General features: G+C 45.0%; 1 protein-coding gene across 4 annotated transcripts in view; it reads right to left on the bottom strand.

The window, feature by feature from the left end:
- Positions 1–14,934, bottom strand: part of LOC6587658 — a 58,595-nt gene extending 43,661 nt beyond the window's left edge. For 3 of the 4 annotated variants that reach the window (XM_026990326.1, XM_026990334.1, XM_026990337.1), the window contains exon 1: positions 14,688–14,934. In XM_026990326.1, coding sequence (XP_026846127.1) covers positions 14,688–14,934 — 247 coding nt within the window. The remainder of the gene's footprint in view (positions 1–14,687) is intronic. The other variant, XM_026990344.1, reaches the window with a different exon arrangement.
- Positions 14,935–18,825: the final 3,891 nt, after the last annotated feature.

Below are 18,825 nucleotides of genomic sequence, written 5' to 3'. Positions count from 1 at the left end.
AATGCGATATCTGGCATTCAATCACCGCAATGCCGCAAAGGTCAATTGCCACCGAGTAAACAATTAAACGAGGGCCCAGACACAAACCGCAGGACAGTCGACAATTTTCCGTCGAGGCCCTCAAGCAAGCAATGAATTTGTGTCGTACTCAATAACGGAGCGAGACAGCTAAAATGGCAATAAAAACAGCAATTGATAAGCAGCAAGAGCCACGCCAAATAGGCAAACAAACCAACAGACCAACCAACCAGGCTGGCAAGCAGGCCCAAAAGGAGGCTAAAATGAAGGGCAAGGCGAGCAAACAATCAAACGATAAACGGATGCCAAAAAGAGGAGAGAGGAAGCGACGGCAGGCCACAGGCGGAGGCAGTGGCAGTGGCAGTGGCAGAGCTTTTCAACCTCAATTTGGCAAATTCTATTACGATAATAAGAGTGCGGCAGGGGGTCCCAGAAAATAGCCGGAAAATGCTTTATGTGGAGGCAGCAACAACAACAGCAGCAGGCAGTTAAAAGCAAAACAAAGCCAACACGGAAAAGGAGGCTGGGATGGGATGGGAAGTTTATTGAGAGAATGAGCCAGATCCAATTTCAGTTCGATTCTTATCCAATTGCCGAGCAAATAAGTGAAAATGTTTTCATTTTCATGCCTTTGAGCAATGGATTTTCCACCCTATACACAAACACTCCCTTCTGTCTGGATGTGTATGCGTGGAGCGTGTCAATAATTTGTCTCGAGCTTCTTGGCCTGGCCCAAAGTGTGAATAAGAGCCAAGTAGAATTAGAATTAGAAATGAGCAAGTATCGACAGGGCAAATAAGTGAAAGATTTTCTAGCAAAGGGGTTCGGTTTGGTTCGGTTCGGTTCGGAATTTAAGCGGCTTTACAGCCCCAACCACAAAGTTCTACCCTGTTCTGTCATCAAAAATTGATGTGCAACTCAGTTTGGACAAAAGTTCTTTTAAATTATTTGATTCCTTGTTTTCCCAATGGCGAAAATCTTTGATTTTAAGCCCGATTAGAAGCATTAAAGCTGAGCTAATCCGAGCATAAAAGGAAGTGTTTCTGGGGGAAGCAGCGGAAACATAAAATGCAAATCTGAGATTTGGTTTGTTGAACATTTGCTTAACCACAAAAATGAAAGAGAAAAGCCAACCCGAAAGCGAGTCAAGCCGAAGTGTCGCAACGGGGGAAAATGATGAGAGAGTAAAAGGAAAAACAAGGCGGAAGGACTCAAAATAAACTCAAAGACGTAGATAGAGATGGAGACGGAGACAACAACAGCGTCACCACGTGGCACGAGTCGAGCTGCCAAATATGCCACATTATGAGGCAAGGAGAAGGCAACATATGCTCAGCCCCAAAACCATGGCAGGAACAATGCTGCAAATATGCGTGGTGAAATGAGCTGGCTGGCCAAGAGGAGGCCGAGGAGGACGAGAACGAAGAGATCACGAGAGCAGACAAAGCAAATAAGGGGAAATTACGTTAAATAGAAAAGAAAAACTTTTCCACTTTTTAACTTTGGGCGGGGAGTGGCGTGGGCGTGCACAGCGCTGTGCGGTTGTTGAACATTTTACAAACAATTTAAGAGCCGCATTAAATTATTGTTACGCTCGCAGCTTAAACTTTAAGACAGCTCCGACGGGCACGGCACGGCACAACGCGGCACGGCTCGACTTGAGTCCAACTGGTTTTCATTTGCCTGCCACCGTTTTGGCCTTATTTTTATGGGCCACACCAACCACCCACCCACCTCGTGCTGTTAGTCCTCTCCATCCCTCTAGAGGGGCGATAAGAGTGAAAAATGGTAAATTAAGCAAAGGCGGCAGCGGAATCTTCACAGAGGGTAGGAGAAAACAAGTTAAGGGGCCTGTAGTCCTTTACTGCGACTACAAGATACCCAGCACTATCGAAAATAATGTGACTTGCCGTTTATTGGCTGAGAGAAAGAAAAACCAAGCTAGAGGCAGAAATATGAAGGATATCTGGTGGCAATATACGGAGATTTTTTCTATTTCTACGATTGTAACAAATACGCAAGAGCGTAATGAATAATTAAGGCTATAGTCGAGGATGCGATATTCTTCCAATAAACCTTCTTACGCTGCTTACGGAAGAAGGCATTTTTCACGTTTTTCTGGCTGTAATTGAATTCCGACTTTCAGATTTTCATAGAATCTTCCTTATTTTTTCTGTTTCATTCACCACTTGATACTCGTACACCCTTGTGCTGTACGCTTACAGGGTATAGAAATAAGGAAAAGAAAGCCGCGATTGCCGCTTGTTATGAGTGTTGTTCTCGTTTTGGCCAACGCGCGTCAGACTAAATTAGAGCAAAAAACTTAATTTGCCTTTTTTTTTGGATTGAGCCAGAAAGTCGGCAACGAAATGTGGCCAGAAAGGAAAATCAAAAGAGGAAAAGGCGCAAAATAACAATTATGTTTTGAGGCAATTGTTTTGGTTTTTCTTTTCGTTTGCCTTCTACTTTTCCTTCTGTTCCTGATTTTCCTTTTTCCTCCTACAATTAGTGTTGTTTTTTCTCTTGTTTGTTCTTGTGCTTGTAATTGAGAATGAAATAAGGTTAATTAGTGTAACGGCCACTTTGCCGCTTTGGCTCAGTCGCTCCGCTCCGACTGTGGCAAAGATGTTACCATTCCGGTCAAGGCTGATTGACACTGTGTCGGTCCGGGTGGGTTACGCATGCAAAGTGACCGGATCGTCTCCTGCGATGGCACCACGAGTAAATTTAAGTAGTTAATTTATTTATGACTCAACCTCAACCAACCCTCAACCATTCAAGGCTAGGCCAGTTTTAGTGTGCCCAACTGTGATAGTAAACTTGCCGATAACTAAACCAACACGTGCTCCAACTCCGGTCATTTCCAATACTCGTACCTCATACCTCATACCTCGTACTCCTCTCGAAAATCTCGCACCACGGCCCAGGCACACCACGTAGTTTGGCGAAAACACTTTTGAAATATTAAACACTTGAACCCATTTACTTTATTTGGTACCCCCAGAACCTGTCAGAGCCAGAAGAGGCGAAGTGCTTCCCTGACAGCGGGCACCGGCCATAGACCTGTCCTCTGTCAGGGTCCCTTTCCCGCCTCCTCTGGTGTGTGTGTTTGTATGGACTTGATACGGGGGTAGATGTTAAATGACTTTTAATTGGTGTTAGCTCACGTTGTCTTCTCGACCGCTCATGTTGTTGTTCGTGTCATGCGATAGTCCTATACCATGAAAATTCTCCCAAAACTTTGCGCACATAAGTTTTACTCAATTTCTTCTTTTTTTTTTGGTACGAATACGTTTTACATATGTAGCTACAAGGAGAAATAGAGAGCTAGACAGACTTTTCGACCATGCCGCAAAAGTTTCCATACAATAATAATCACTTTGTAAAAGTTCTGCCTTGGCCAAAAACCATTGCAGTTAACGAATTTGCTGGTGACGCTACTCGCACACACGCACCCACACACATAGAGCGATAGGGCCGACCGCTCAAATCTGGTAAAAGCCAAACTGAGGGCCAAAAACTTGTCCCTTCTTCGTTCGGTTATCTCATGCTACACAAATTGAGAGTTACAGAGTTGGTCAGGGTGGTGGACGGTGGGGGGGAGAGAGTGTTTGTAAATGGTGCCACTAGCCTGGCCAATTAATATGTCGACGTGATATGCACATACGCAAGGAAAATTCTGTCAAATGATGACATTTATTATGTCATAGAGAGCGATATTCTGACGGGCTCTCTGGCATCTCGTGCCACATAAATGGTCATATGAATGATTAAATCGCGCGTTCTGTTGTGCGAGTATATTTTTCGCAAATGCTTAATAAATTACATTTTTTACTACGCCACACAACTTCCTTTTTTTTTTTGCTGCTGCCGCTGTTGCTGTTTCGTTCTGGCTCTGACTCAGTCGCTTTAAAAATTTATGCATGAATTTGATGTGCAAATTCAAATTAAATTTTTGCTGGTGTTGTTGCGTGTCCTCGCACACACAAATACATATTTTTTACAGCATGACTTTGCGACACACAGACATGTGCAAAAGAAAGTCAGCTATATATTTCATGCCAGACGGAAATTCACAAAAACAGGCAACAAAAAACCGAGTCAAAAAGGGTTGCCAGAGCACAGGAGTCACAAAAACAAGGACAACAAGAGAAAGCTATATTCAGCGTCGAAGCTTTAGATACCTTGCAGGTTCTTTTCTCTATGATAGGTGGTGTTTTTGTGTAAAATTTTTCTTTACTTGATTGCGAAAGCCATGCATTCTCCAATAATTTTTCGAGCGTTCACACCATTCTGGGATGAAAAGACCATCTGTTTTGACCCTCACGTGGACAAGCTACAAATGTTTTGCAAAGAATCGTAATGATATAAGTCCAAACGTCTCTTGATTCTATTCAAGAATGTGTAGACTTTACAACATATGAAAAATGCCTCCTCCGTTGCGTTGCAAAAACCTCTCTGAAAGTCGAATCACCCTCCTCGAGGGTATTACGACACGTTGATGATGATGTGTAGGCCTATACAGGCAACACAGAAATCCTACACGCAATTTTTGTTGTTTTTGACGTTTCATTTTGAACATTTTGCGTTTTTTGACCTTTTTTTTGACACACGTACAGGCTCGCATGCTCATTACCCATACACACGCACTCACACTTACACACACACACACATGCATGCACACTCAAAGTGCACTCAATCATAAATGAATGCACACACTCACGAAAACGAACGGGCCATGTGAGTGTGAGTGGCATATGAGCGGAACGGAACGGGTTAGCATTTGTACTCGTACGAAAGGAAGTTGTTACTTTGGCTTCCGGTTTAGCTGAATTGTTATTATTTATAAGCGCTCACGTACCAGTCATTCAATGCTACATTCAATATCCATCAAAATCCTTTTTACCTCCCTCTTTGGCTATTTGGCTCTGACTCTGACCCTCTCTCTCTCTCTCTGTATGGTCCATGACCAATGCAAAATTGGAGCTTTGACTTGGGTCAACGCGGTAAAGGTCAACAGCAGAGGATTGCAAACTGCCTATTCATCATAGTGGGATGGGGGCTCGGACGAGGGGATCATTAATCAATTAGGCCAGCTTCACTGAGTTGCAAATAATCGGTGGAGCTGTGTGCTCTGCCCCTGCATGCGCGCCATTCGCCGGCCTGCATTTCTAGCTCTACCCAATGGCCAACAACTTGATCTGGTCCAGGACTCGACCGACCGTCCTTTGGCTGACTGCCCAAATGCAATTGGCTTCATGCAAAATGCAGGAGCTTAATTTGTTTGTCCTTGCCGGCCATTTGTTGGCTTTGCATTTCGTTCGGGCTTTCCCGGAGTGAAGTTCGAGTTTCAGTTGCATTTTCAGTTTCAGTTGCCGGTGCTGCTCCTGCTGCTCCTGATGCTCCTGATGCTGCTGCTGCTGACATTTATTAGCTTGTAAACATAATGCGGAAGCTTTTATGAAGCTTACCAGAAGATTTGGCCGACTTTGCAGATGCATAATTGTCGGGACAGCAACAGAAAGTGCTTCAATTATTTATACGAGTTATACTATTTACTCGCATTTATATTTCAATTTGGCCAATTGACAGTGGGACGGACAGACGTGCAGAGGGACGGACTTGATGCTTAAATTGTTTTACTTGCATGACCATTAATTTATGCATATATATAATGTGGCCGCTTTTGATTCCCTGCCCTGCCTGACTGTCTGCACTTTTTATTCCATTTTAATTAAATCACATAAATGTCAATAAATTCAGGCAGCACTCAAAAGTACGCTTGAATTAACAGCGCGCTCGAAAGTGACCGCAAAAATTATGAATTATGCATATTATATCCAAAATTGTTATTACAAACGCTCCTGGCATTCAGAGTGTCATGCATCCATGCAAGCAGATATAATTGTGTGTGCACAAAGACACAACCCACAGATGAGCACACGTGCCATGGGGTGGCAGTGGACTAGTTTGGCCTTACACATACACAAACTAGCATACAGTCGTACATGACATGTCTGTCCGTCGAAAAGCGACAGCTACACAACGGGTTAAGGCGATAATTGGGGCAATTTCGAGAGCGGAGCCCAACTACAAGGAACCAGCCATTGGAATAGAATCGATAGGCATATTGTTTGAATTGTCATTACTTAAGAGTGGTGGATTCAGAAACGATTAGCGCTGGAAGCCTTTCTCAGTGCGTATCAGTATTTAAGTCAGTATCATTGGGAAAATTCGTGTTCACCAGACAAGAGCAAATTTTTCTTTTCTTTGAATATGCATATCTCAAAGTGCAATCAGAAGCCCAATTCGCCTTCTCTTGAGCTTCGCTTTCAAACCGAGCATATAAACAATCGCCTAAAATTTCATTTATAACTAGCTCAAAGCCAGCAGCAGCAACAACCAGAGACAGATATTCACGTAGTAAAACCATTTATATGTTATATGCGAATAGAGACAGAGATCCTGCATGGAATATAAATAAATGCACGGCGGCGGCGGCAGCCCCACCTAGATTATTTTCAGCCTGTCAACAAAATGCATACAAAATGTGAAAATGCCAGGAGAATAGCAGGAAAAAGTACACAACAGACACAAAAAAAAATCACGGCAAAATGTTTTTCAATCTACAAAGACACGCGACAGTCGTCGCAGGTCGCCAAGAGAGCGACAGGGGTTGCCACACCGTACCAGAGGGGTTGGAACAGGGAAAAACATTTGAAAAATGCAAAGCAGCTGCGGTGATTGTGCAGCAGCTAAGCCAAACCAAACGGAAGGCAGCAGGCGAACAAGATGTCGACGAAAATCATCGACTGGCAGCGCGGAAATGGAGTCAGAAACGGGGCAAAATGAAGCAATCGCAGGGGTAAGAGGAGTACAACGGATAAGGGGATCCTGGAGAAGAAAAATTCAGAGAATATGAACTCGTAAAAAGGCTCCGCGAGTGGTAATTCTGGGGTTGGGAGCTCCGAGAAGAGTGATTTTGAGAATGGTAACACGGAGAAGGGTAACTCCGAGTCGGAGAAGGTGATTTAACATTACCCAACCATCCAGCGAAGTGTTTAGTGAAAGTGTTTGCCTAGCCGCGAGGTGCGCACTGAAGAGGGGGAGGCATATTCCTGGCCAAAGACTGTCGACGGTTCGTTAGAGTCTACGTCTACCTCTCCGGGTTTGAGCAACAACAAGAGCAACACTAACAATAAAAGCTACAATAGCAGCCCCTACAATGGAAAAGCGCGTAAGTGTTGGCTCCTTAAACGCATTGTGCTCGTCTGGGGTGTTGTTGTTTGGGCTGCTTTTGTCATTATACTCCATGCAGTGTCTGCATACACGAGGTTGCAGTGGCAAGGAGTGTACGAAACCCCCACAGAGACAGATCACACATGGAGACACATACTCGTACACACACTCGTACTCAGGCATATCGCCGTTGCTTATATAAAGTTGGCGCGCACGAAACACTTCCGCAGGCGAAAAGCTTTCCGCTTCCGGTGCGCTGCTGTTGCTCCTGTTGTTGCTGCTGCTTCCCCTTGCCACTGCTGCAACTTTAAATATTAACAGTTAAGTAGCGTGTGCCTTGAGTGTGTGGGTGTGTGCGCTACCTCGATTTTTCTTCCCCTTATCGCTGCCGCCATCGACTGCGTGCAACTTGAACCGAACTCGACTCGACCCCACTCCTGACCCTGCCTATCCAGGTAACCGCACCCCAAGCTCTCTGGCTCTCTGGCTCCCTGGCTCCCTGGCCCGGCATGGCCCGCTCCTGTCAAAGTGTCATTTAGATCGTAATGGTTTGATACGGAGCCCGCGCTCAAACACATTACAAGCGGCATGGGGCAACATCGTGCGGCAACATCGATATTCGGCCTCGTGTAAGCCACTTACGGGCTGATTGCCCGCCATTTGTTGTTGCCTTGTTTCGGATCGGCATCGACTCTTTTCCAATTTCCAATTTATTTATGAGCTCTTGCTCTAACTGCAACCAGCTCAAATGCCTGGCAATTAATTGAAATCAATAAAGTTACATTTCGGCATATGACGCATACGCGGCTTCCATAATGGATCAGCCATTACAAACATACCTGAAACGAAGCAGAAGTGCGGAAATCAAGAACAAATTAGTAAAATTGCATTGGCTCAGACCATAATTTGGTTATATTTAGGCATTCCTATATTAACATTCATAAAATTCACATGAGGAACAAAAAATTTCCATGCAAAGGCATATTTTTTGTGGGTTTTTTAATTTTATGCCCCACGACTTTCGACCTGTGGGAACTGTGTGGGAACGGGATGAGCAGCGCCTGAAACGCCATCAAAAGTGACTTTCTAATTAGTTTGGTTTGTCAAGCGAGGCGGGAAAGACATCTTCTGCTCCAGGTCTCACTTCTTCGTCCGGTCTCCGGGCTCCAGGCTCTCCCTCAGCTGCCTTTTCCACCATCGACATCAGGCGTCGCACTTGACTCAATTTGTGGCACACAGGAGGGGAGCGGGAATCGGCCTACAAAGGGGAAGCTGCAACCACTTCGACGGTATCAAAACTCATATCTGCTTGGAATTCCGAGAATGTTTCGGAGATCCACTGAGCAGACGAGTATCCGACACGACACGACACGAAAACGTATGAAAGCAGAAAAATGTAAGGCCATAAAATATGTTACAATGCTTGGTTGCCTTATGAAAGAAATTATAAAGGCAACGCAAGCTCAAGAATCTTTCGTGGGGATATGTTTTTGGGGAGTGGGATGTGGGGGCGAAGCCACAATTTCCGCAATTAAATAAAAACGCAAACTTAAGCCGCTGGCAGTGGGGGAGTGTCGGTTTGGTTTGCCTGAAATATTTGCATATACTCGCAATCGGCCCCAGCCCAGCCGTGCCTTCTAGCCAACATGGTGATGAAGTGGCCTACCCACTCATCATCCGAGAGATGGGGGGCACAGTCTGAGGCACGCAACGCGTTAATGTATTTTGATTTCACCTAACATCCAAAGCTGATGGTGGTTCTGCCACTGATGGTGGATGGTTATGGTGTTGCTGTCGTTGGCACTGGCACTGGCACTGATGGCGGTTGTGTGAGTTCATTTTTAATTTCACAGACATGCAAAGACTGGCAAAGACACACGCGTGTTAATATTTCCACCATTTGCCTGATTTTCCTGGTGTATGTATGACTTTTCTTTGTGTGCTTTCATTTGAACTTAACTTTCTGCCGTTTGTTTTGGGGCTAAAAAAAGAAGGCTGGAAAAGCGAAGAGGAAACAGCCAGAAGGCTGGGTCTTTTCGTTTTGTGTCTCGTACAAATCAAATAAAAGTAAAACTTTGCTCATTTGTAGGCCGATGAATTTTGCGGTGCGTATTTATATAAATGTCCCTCTTCTTCTTCCACTCTCTCCCTCCCTATCTCTCCCTCTCTCTCTCTCTGTGTTTATCTGAGTATCTTTGAAGTTGTCGAGTTGGAAGAGTTACAAATTACGAGTATTTGCCATAAAAATATCAACACATGACTCGCGACAGCACACAGTTGAGCGAGCGCCTAAAAATATGCTTTTAATTTTATATGCATAACAAATTTATGCAAAGTACACGGGCGCTTCGCCAGGTGTCCCCTGTACCTGTACCTGTACCTGTATCTCAGGGTGTGTATGCGTGTATGTGGGTGTTTCGTCTGTCGACAGACTCATGAAATTGTATAAAGATGCTTACTAGGTCGTTGATATGCCTTCAACTCAGGGCTCGTCATAGCCTCGGACCCCGCCCCCGACCCCGCCATTATATTAAAATTGAGTCTACGTGCGGGTTAAATGTGTGGCATTCAGACGCAGAGACAGACATCCAGGCAAAGGAGGAGTCTATATGAAAAGTGAATTTTGATAGATGATGAGTGTAGGGGCGCTTGCCGGTGATATATGTATCTTCGGGGTTCTATTTCAAAATGGGGGAAAAATGTGATTTATTCTTCCAGCTGTGTCGGTGGATTTTGTAGCACATTAAAGTGTCATTAATGAAATGCCAAAAAATTGGAAGAATGGCCGTCTATTTATGAATATGAATGTTGAAAATTGCCCAATTAAATGAGTTCCACTTGGGAGTGGGGCAATACCACAATACTAGCTCATGCTTTGGTAAGATTTCCTCGCATTCAGCCAAAGGGTAATCCCTTAAAAATTGATGTTAAGCTCTGAGGCTTAGAGCATGATCCAGATCCCACACTCAGACAAAGACACCGAGAGCAACTTTTAATGTATGAGGCAGAGGCGCAGAGGGAATCACGAGAGTAAATCCCAGCTTGAGCCCGAGCTGTAACTGGAACTGAAGCTGACAGAGTCTTATATGCTTATGCTGTATGTGTTTAACCCCTCCAAAAAAAAAAACACTTAATTAGCAGCCTTGACTTTCAACTTTCACCCCAAACCTATGTTTATAGATGGCTTTAAAAGGCAGTAGACACCATCAGTAACCCAACAGAGGACTGAGCACTGTGGGTCTGGAGTATCCCAAACAAACTGCAGAGGCAGCATATTTTGCTCTTTGCTTTGCTGGAATTCTGTGCAAATAAACACACAATTTTAATTTACTTTTTGCTGGCTTTCCACCATCCTCTGCGGCCCTTGTAGCAGCGGGGAGCATTTTTTCTCATTTGAAGTGAAATCGAGACAGGTCGAGACCAGGGCCAGAACAACCTTTGCCATCGCTCTGAGGTCGTCGTCGTCGTCGCCTCTGCTGCTTCTACTACTGCTACTTTTTGTCTTGTGCTGAATTTTTAATTTGCCTGGCAAACAGTGCGCTGAAGAAAGCTGGCGAAAGAGAGTGAGTGAGTGCTGCTACTGCTACCTTTCGTTGATTTGATGAAGGTCGTATTCATACAGCGCCAGCAGACGCCAGAACACCACCATCACCATCAGCATCAACATCAGAACCTCAAGACGAGTCTGTACTCGTACCAGGAAGGAAGGTTAAGTGCAGAAAGCTTCTTCTTGGGGTTAGGTTTTGTTTTTTGTCGGCCGAGTGTGCTACAAATTGAAATATTTGCATGCTGCCCCTGTTCTCATACCGTGTAATCGTATGCAAGGATATATTTCATTTGTGCAGATTAGTCTAAATGGTGATAGAATCACTTCAGCTAGGGATCAAATGAAGATCTACCGATTAAGCCAGAAATAATTACTACCTAGAATTTTAATGATATTTGTCTCCTCTTTTCTGAAAGTCTCTTTAAAGCAGAATAGTGATCCAAATTGATATATTACTTATTGTTCATTACCCTTTTTTAATATCGCAGCCTGTCATAGTCTTTCATATCCTATAAAAATATAAAATACACATTTAAACATCATGACAATATAAAACGAATATAAAACCCTCGGAGTAGCGGGCATTCCTTAGTCCAAACACTCGAAAATTCAGCTCTTGCTTGGCTGTTGCTGTTTTTTCCTCTACTTCTGTTGCATTTCATTGTGGCATGCTCTCTGTGGCAGCTGGCTGACACGCATACATAATAATTTGCATTACTTATGTGAGAGTGTGTGTTGAATTTAATTACAATTTTAACTGCTGTAAATGTACAATACAATGTATGCATGGCACAATGCACGAGGCAGAGACTATTGATAATGCCGTCTGCTCATGGCCAACGGCACGTATACGCAATAACATTAAATTGGCATTGGCGGCATTCTAAAAATATGGCCACACTCAATGCAACAGCAACAGCACCAATAGCAGCAGCAGCAGCAGCAGCTGTGAATGAAACACAGACTCGAACTGAAACTGAAACAGAAGCGGAGTGAAGGGCAGTACAGGGCAGTGGAGCCGGGCCATGGTAGCCTTTGCAGCGGGAAAAGAAGAACTGCTGGCTGACCCAGTTTGACTTTGGCTTCATAACTAATTCACGCACACACATACGGTGCTCGCTCCCCCTCTCCCTCCCACGCCTCGTCCCGTGCAGCATGGCCAGTACATAAAACATTGTGTTACATGGACCTTCAGGCACCTGGGCGCGTTGTGTGCACGCCGCACGCCGTACGGCTTCGAACTGGGTCGGAATGGGTCGAGCATCGCATTGCATCGCATCGGGTTGGTTCGAGTCGACTCGGGGTGTTGCAATATAATTAAGGTGGAATAACTTACGAGTGTTTGTGTGTGGAGTGAAGTGTCTGCTGTGTTTAAAATTGAAGCGTAAGCGTGTTACCCAGGAAAATGTGGCTGAAACACAATTTGAGATCCGCTTTAAGGCTTTAAGGTGAAAGGCTCGGACTTGTGGAAGCGCTTCCAGCCAAATATTAAATATGAAATTCCATTTTACAACTGACCAATTTATTCTTTTTTTCATACATATGTCAAGGATAAGGAGAGCAAGCAATCGAAGGAATAACGAAAATTTTATGCTGATTAAAATCTTATGTCATGGCTCAGCCCAACGACAGTAGAGACAGACACACAGACAGACAGATCCACATTTCAAGGAGGCACATCCGTCGTAGAGAAGGACATCGTCATCCTCGATGGCCACTAAAGGAAATTTCCCATTCAAATGCGAATTCGAATTCGAACAACTTGTGTACATTCGTGCAAACTCAATCTAAAAGCTATATACATAAACTGCAAGATGTTCTCAGCGTTTTCCACACGTTTGTCTGTGTCTGTGTCCATGTCCGTGTCTAGGTCTGCGTCCGGGTGCTCATGTCGCAGGACGAAAGGACCATAGACTGGGCCAAGCATATGTATATGTAACATTGTTAGGAGAATGGAAAAAAGGGGCAAGCAGCTTACATAGAACGGAAATTTTTATGTCCCTCAACGTCAAACTCATTGCAGCAAGGACTATGTCCTTTTTGCAGTTCGTCTCTGCCTTTTTCACCGTACCCTTACACCGTTCGTCTTTCGTCTTTCGCTTTCTTAACGTCCAATCGATTCTGTAGTGTTCTCCCGACCTGCGTTTCGTTTCACTCAAAGCGTCTGGCATATTGAGAGCATCGTTTAATGACTAATTTTCCCTGTCTGTCCCGGGCCCAGTCAGCCAGTCAATCACGCTTGTTGCATAATCCACTTCTCTTTTTGAGCATTTTGCATTTTGCATTTGTGATGCACAATTTCCCATTATTATACGAATACCACTCCCTCCTCACCACCAGTGCCCAGCTCCATTGAAGTCGAGTGCCAGGTGGGGCGGAATCGAACCCAATCGATATCGGTGATTATTTAATAAACTCAATTACGAGGCATAGCCCTCAGGCTATTCCGCTACCTTAACCAGCCGGTGCGTATATTGCTTCGATTCATTTCAGTGCAGTTGTGGGTTAATGCACTCGGCTTTTTCTTTGAACCAATTGAATGCCCGTCATAGTTATTTTATTCAGTGGAGAGAGGGGTAGTGGAGAGGTTGCATCGAGGCGGACCGTTCAACTTTTTTCCACTGACATTTTTAATTTGTTGCTAACTTGACATTTACGGATAAATACAACCGGAATTTTAAACCAGAATTTGGCTGCCCAAAAAACTTTTCCGCACTCCTGGAGTGGACAAACTTTTTACAGCTACAGTCCTGTTGGCAGTGCCAGCGGCTGTGCGCCGTGCAAAGTGCAATTAAATGGTCTACATTGGTTTTGGCCAAAAGCCAAGGGCCTAAGGGCATTGGGAAGTTATTTGTAGATCCTATTTTTATTCATTTCAATAAAATATCAATTTCGTTCTGCATTAGACAGTGATTTTCCTAGACAGTTCTTGGAATTCCGTCGATTGGAAGTGAGTCAAGTGCACAGGAACATCTTTTGCCTATAGCACACGTGTCCCAAGGGGCCAGATAACAAAACATATTTTATAAATATTGTATATTACAATTGCAAAATCCGAATCGGAAGATTAGTTTACTTGTTGTCCTCTTTCAGACGTTATAATATTTGTAGACCAGAATCACGAATCCATTCTATGAAGACTCCATTTTCTATTTAACTACCCCCAACTATCGTACAACTGCAACATAATCAATCGAAAACTGCACTTTTTAAGGGTAAGTAGAACTTCGGTTTGGATTTCTTTCTTTTTGCAGGTTGTTTCTGGTTGCTTCTGCTGTTTAAAGCACGTAGCAATGCTCAGTAAACATTTAATACGAGGGGTGCCACCAGAAACTGAGACGTACACACATAAAGTACATACCCTTTTTCGCACCGCATCGCTTTCTGTCCGTCTCTGGCAGAGTGTTTCCCCCACCGATGTCGCGCAATAAAATGCGAAACAAAACCTCAATCCAAAGTGAATATAAATTGTTTTACAGCTGACGTTTGCTTTGAATTTCAAATTTTTGCAACACGTCGCCAGACGCCCGCTGGTTAGAGGCGCTCCAACCGCAACTCCAGCCCCATCCATTGCATTTGAAACTGTTGCAGAAGCCTCAGCGACATCGATGCTGCCTCAAAAGGTCATTGTGTTAATTGGAGCGTAAGTTCCGATGCCTTTCACTATCTGTCTATTAACAGCCCTCTGGCTGTTGTTCCTTTCTTGTCGTGCCCACTGAGGCGTTAAATATCGTTTGGCAATTAGACATCGGCCACTTGAGGCAGCCATTTTTAGTGGCACTATGAATAGTAATGCGGTCTCCCCAGTCCCCAGTCCCCAGTGCCCAGTCCCCATCTCACTTATGGCACTATGAATAGTGCCTGTCTCCGTTGTGAAACTTACCCGATCGTCCGATGGCCAGGTCCGATTCCAAGGCCGTTGTGGCCGATGACAGGGATTTGTCGGTGGGCATCGCTGCCGGCGGCATGGGCAGCGGACCCACTGTGGACGTGGTGGTTAGGTCGCAGCACTCCCGCTCGGGGAACTCGCTGCAGCGGGCCAGGTGCAGGGCGCCTCCAAAGAGCGTCACCCACACGCTGAGCCAGCAGCAGGAGAGGATTTTCAGGTTCTTGATACGAAAGCGGGTCATGTTGTGGCTGTTGGGTCCACCTCCTTCTCCTCCTTCTCAGCTTGCTGATGGTTCTGGTGGATTTCCCTTTGCTGATTATTATTGACTATGTTGCCAATTTTAAACGGTGTAGCTGGCTTGATTTAAGGTTTAAACACTCTGTTTTTGTTGCCGTTTTTGGTTACAGTTTTTTGAGATGCATGCATTTTATGCAGCGTCGCCATTACTGCCACTGCTATTTCCGGTTTGTTCCGACATTTCCGCTCTGTATTTACAGTTCTCTTTTTCCATGGCTTGTATTTGTTTATTTTATTTTAAACCCACTAAAATAAATTCAGGAATTTAAAACCAGACACACTTTTTCCTCTTCCTGGTTGACTTTAACTATAAGTATCTGTGTTTGCCTTGGAAAAACGGAGGAAAACTGGGCAACTGGAAACTGTTGAAGTGAGTGCAAGGGCAAATATTGACAACCACAGAACCACAAAAGAGCGGGGACGGGAGTCAGAGGAGTCACTGGATTCAGAGAAGTTGTGGGGGAGCGCCCAAGGAGAGTCGACAGTCAAACTATGAACAGCATTTACAATTACTTTCGACAAAAATGTACGAGTATATAGACAACAATAGACATAATGCAGCAATAACGACAGATACAGGCAACAGAAACACCAACAGCAACCGCCAAACGGAAAGAACGAGACAGGCGGCTACGGAGAGAAAGAGACAGGGGCGAGGGGTCGCAGCAGCGGCGGATCCGCCCACTGCAAACACTGAATAACATAAAAACTTTTTCATTTACAATTTGCTCAGTGGGACTATGGCTAAAGAGGAAGGGGACCAACAACAAAAACCCCCAACAGCAACAACAGCAGCAACAACCGAGTAACAAGAAAATGTGCAAAAGTTTTGGGTAAATGCGAAAAGTTGTTGCTGCTGCTTCTGTCGCAAGTGCTGCGGTTTTTGGGCCGCTGTGCCGCTGTGCCGCTGAACCGCTGTGCCTGTGCCGCTATCTAAATCCGGCTTGTCGCTGGCGTATGCGCAGTATGCTAAATGCAAGCTGCAAAATGCAAGTCTCTCTCCTTCTCGCTGGCTCGCTGGCTGCTCAAATTAATTCACTTTGCTACTTTAGCCAAGCTTTTATCGAGCAAATCGCGCTGAAATGTTTGCCGAATCAATAAAAATATAATTTGCTGCGATTTGGCTCAAAGGAAAAGGCAAACAGCACTCGAGTGTTCTGGCAGAGGCAGAGAGTGGAAAAGGGAGGACTCGGACTGGGACTGGGACTGGGACGGGCAAACACTCCTGTGCACAATCATGTAAACATACTGGAGGCGACAGACGACACTCGACAGGCAAATGCAACACGCATCTTTCGGGCGGAGGCAAGTGACGCCCGGGGCCAGCGAATAAACTCGGGGAAAATTATTACCAAACAGCGGCAGGAAGCAGACATGTTGCACTGCACAGTCAATCACTGGAGGAGCGAAGTGGAAGGAAGCAGTGGCAAGGACGAAGGCCGAGGCGACGAAAGTTGCCAGCCAACGGAGCGAATGCAGGCAAACAGAGACGACAAACGCAGGAGAAAGCGGGGACTGGCGCCAAGGCGTTCTCTGCATTTCCCTTGTTGTTTCTGCTTGAAATGATTTTTTCACCATGCCCACAGTTGCCCCAGCCCGTGCCCCTGCCCATTTCCCCTATTTTTTGCCCTAGTGGAATATAACGAGAAGATGCAATGCATTTTTTTTACATTTTTTCCACGCTTCTCGGCCGCCGCCACCGTTTGAGATGTGTTCGCATCGCCATAGCCATAGCCATTGCCGTCGCTGTAGCCGTCGCCATGGCTGTCGTTTGCTTTTGAGCCAAAGTGTTGCCATAACGAGCGTAAAATGGCGGCAAAAAGACGACGCGCAGAGACAACATGAGGCTCGGAAGCAACGGCTTCCAATCTAAAAACAAACAGCAGGCAGGCACTGCCAGCATTTCCTCTTTTGTGAGCGAGTGTGTAAAAAAATAACGAAGTGAAAATTGAAACTAAAATAAAGCCATGTTTACCTCACAAATTGTTACCTGTGCCCCGACCCCCGACCCCGAACCCCGCCCCCGGACTCTGGCTCCACCCCCACTGCCCAGTCTCCGACTCAAAGTTTATTTATTTAAAGTTTCAACTTTTTGCATAAGTTATCGTTACGGTTGAGGTCCTTAGCAAGTCCCGGCAGGCGGCGGCAGCTGGTAACTGTTTGGGCCATGTGTAGCATCCAGCAATTTGGATTGTAATGTGTAATAAATAAAGCAAATTAAAGAACATGGACTCGACCACACACAGGGGTCCATTTCGAAGTCAGACCAGAACCAGAACCCCCCCTTAGCGGTCTCAGTCCAGCAGCTGTGCAAATATGTGTGTCAATGGCCCTGGCTTTGAGGCAGTCGCCGTCGGCCAGCTTAACATTTAAATATCATTTTACCCTTTGCTAGTACTTGTACTCCTGCCCTACTCTGCTTTGTCTGACCAAACAAGCCAATAAATGTACCACAAATTTGTATGTCAACCAGTGAGGCACTGCATTGACACACTTGGCCGGCTTGGCTCCGGTTTGGAAAATAGAGAAATGCCACATGCCTTTCACATGCCAAGCCGAAAATTCGATTTAAATTGGAATTCTTTGGGTCTTAAGTCCATCTTTTGGACACTGAGTCTGGCTGAGACTCGGACTGAGAGAGACATTCCTTTGCGAGGAATTGGAATGCCAAGTCGGCAGGGGCCAGGGCCAGACCAAGTGCATTGAATAGGGCGATAGAATCTAATTAGCCGCCTGTCAGTGTCACCATCATCAGCATCTGCATGAGGATCTCATAAAAGTTACTTCTGACTGAGTGACTGACTGGCAGTTAACAAAATTGCCGGGGAAACTTTTGCGGGCCTGATGTAATTATGTGCCCCATTACAAGCTGATACTGCCGCTCCTCTGGGCACTCTGGTGTAAGAACACTATGCGGTTGCACCTTGACGTCAGCGCCCAGATGCAGTGTCGAGTGACAGTTGTTGTCTTCATCGTGCTGTCTGTGCATGACAAATGCAATTTAAACGGCCCAAGCCAGAGCCAAAGCTAGAGCTGGCAAAGGGAATTGCACGCAGACATAGATATCATCCTAACACAACGAGAAAATATAAACGTTGAGTCGAGTTTTTAGGCACCCTTGCAAAATTACCATAGCAAACGAATGGATAAAGGTTGGCCTGCCCTCACAAATGAAGGAACGATCGTTTATGGTAAATAAAAGAGCAAAATGTTATTTCCCCCAAAAAATATATACATAGAAAGCAGAAATCTTTCCTTGTATGTTTAAAACATTTGCGGCACAGTACAGAGGAAAATACATCGCAATTTGTGATTGGGTCTAATGGACTTTGAATTTTGGGAAATCAGCTAATTTTTTATGTGTCTTTTATTCGAGTTTGATTTAAATCTCTTTCTCTGTCCCGCGTATAGAAAAAGTTGCTGGGATTGTTGCTCCTGCTGATGTTGCATCTGGTGAAGTGGTGGACCACAGTGTCCACGACTCCACTCATAATTACATTCCAGGGCAGATCTGTAATGAATGTGTAATAGTCCCGCTGGGCTATGTGGCAGACAATGTACTCGGTAATGAGTCTGAAAATTTTTGCCTTCAAATGCTAAACTTATTTTCCCCTTTTGTTCCGGAAATCAGTCACGAATTCAGCGAACTTATTTTGCGGCCTGTCTGTCTGTCTGTCTGTCAAGCGTTTGCAACACGGTCTCATGTATTATGTAAGGCGAATTTTATTGTTTGTGAAAGTTTAAATGGGGCTTGCAGGTCGCTGATGCTGATGCGGATGCTGTCTACCCGGCTTGGCCGACCTGTTATTCCCAAAATGCCCTTCGGATTCCCTCT

This window comes from Drosophila persimilis, unplaced genomic scaffold (assembly GCF_003286085.1).
Source record: "Drosophila persimilis strain 14011-0111.01,24,50 unplaced genomic scaffold, DperRS2 tig00000000-arrow-pilon, whole genome shotgun sequence".
Classification (NCBI taxonomy): domain Eukaryota; kingdom Metazoa; phylum Arthropoda; class Insecta; order Diptera; family Drosophilidae; genus Drosophila; species Drosophila persimilis.
This window is presented reverse-complemented; position numbering and strand designations above follow the sequence as displayed.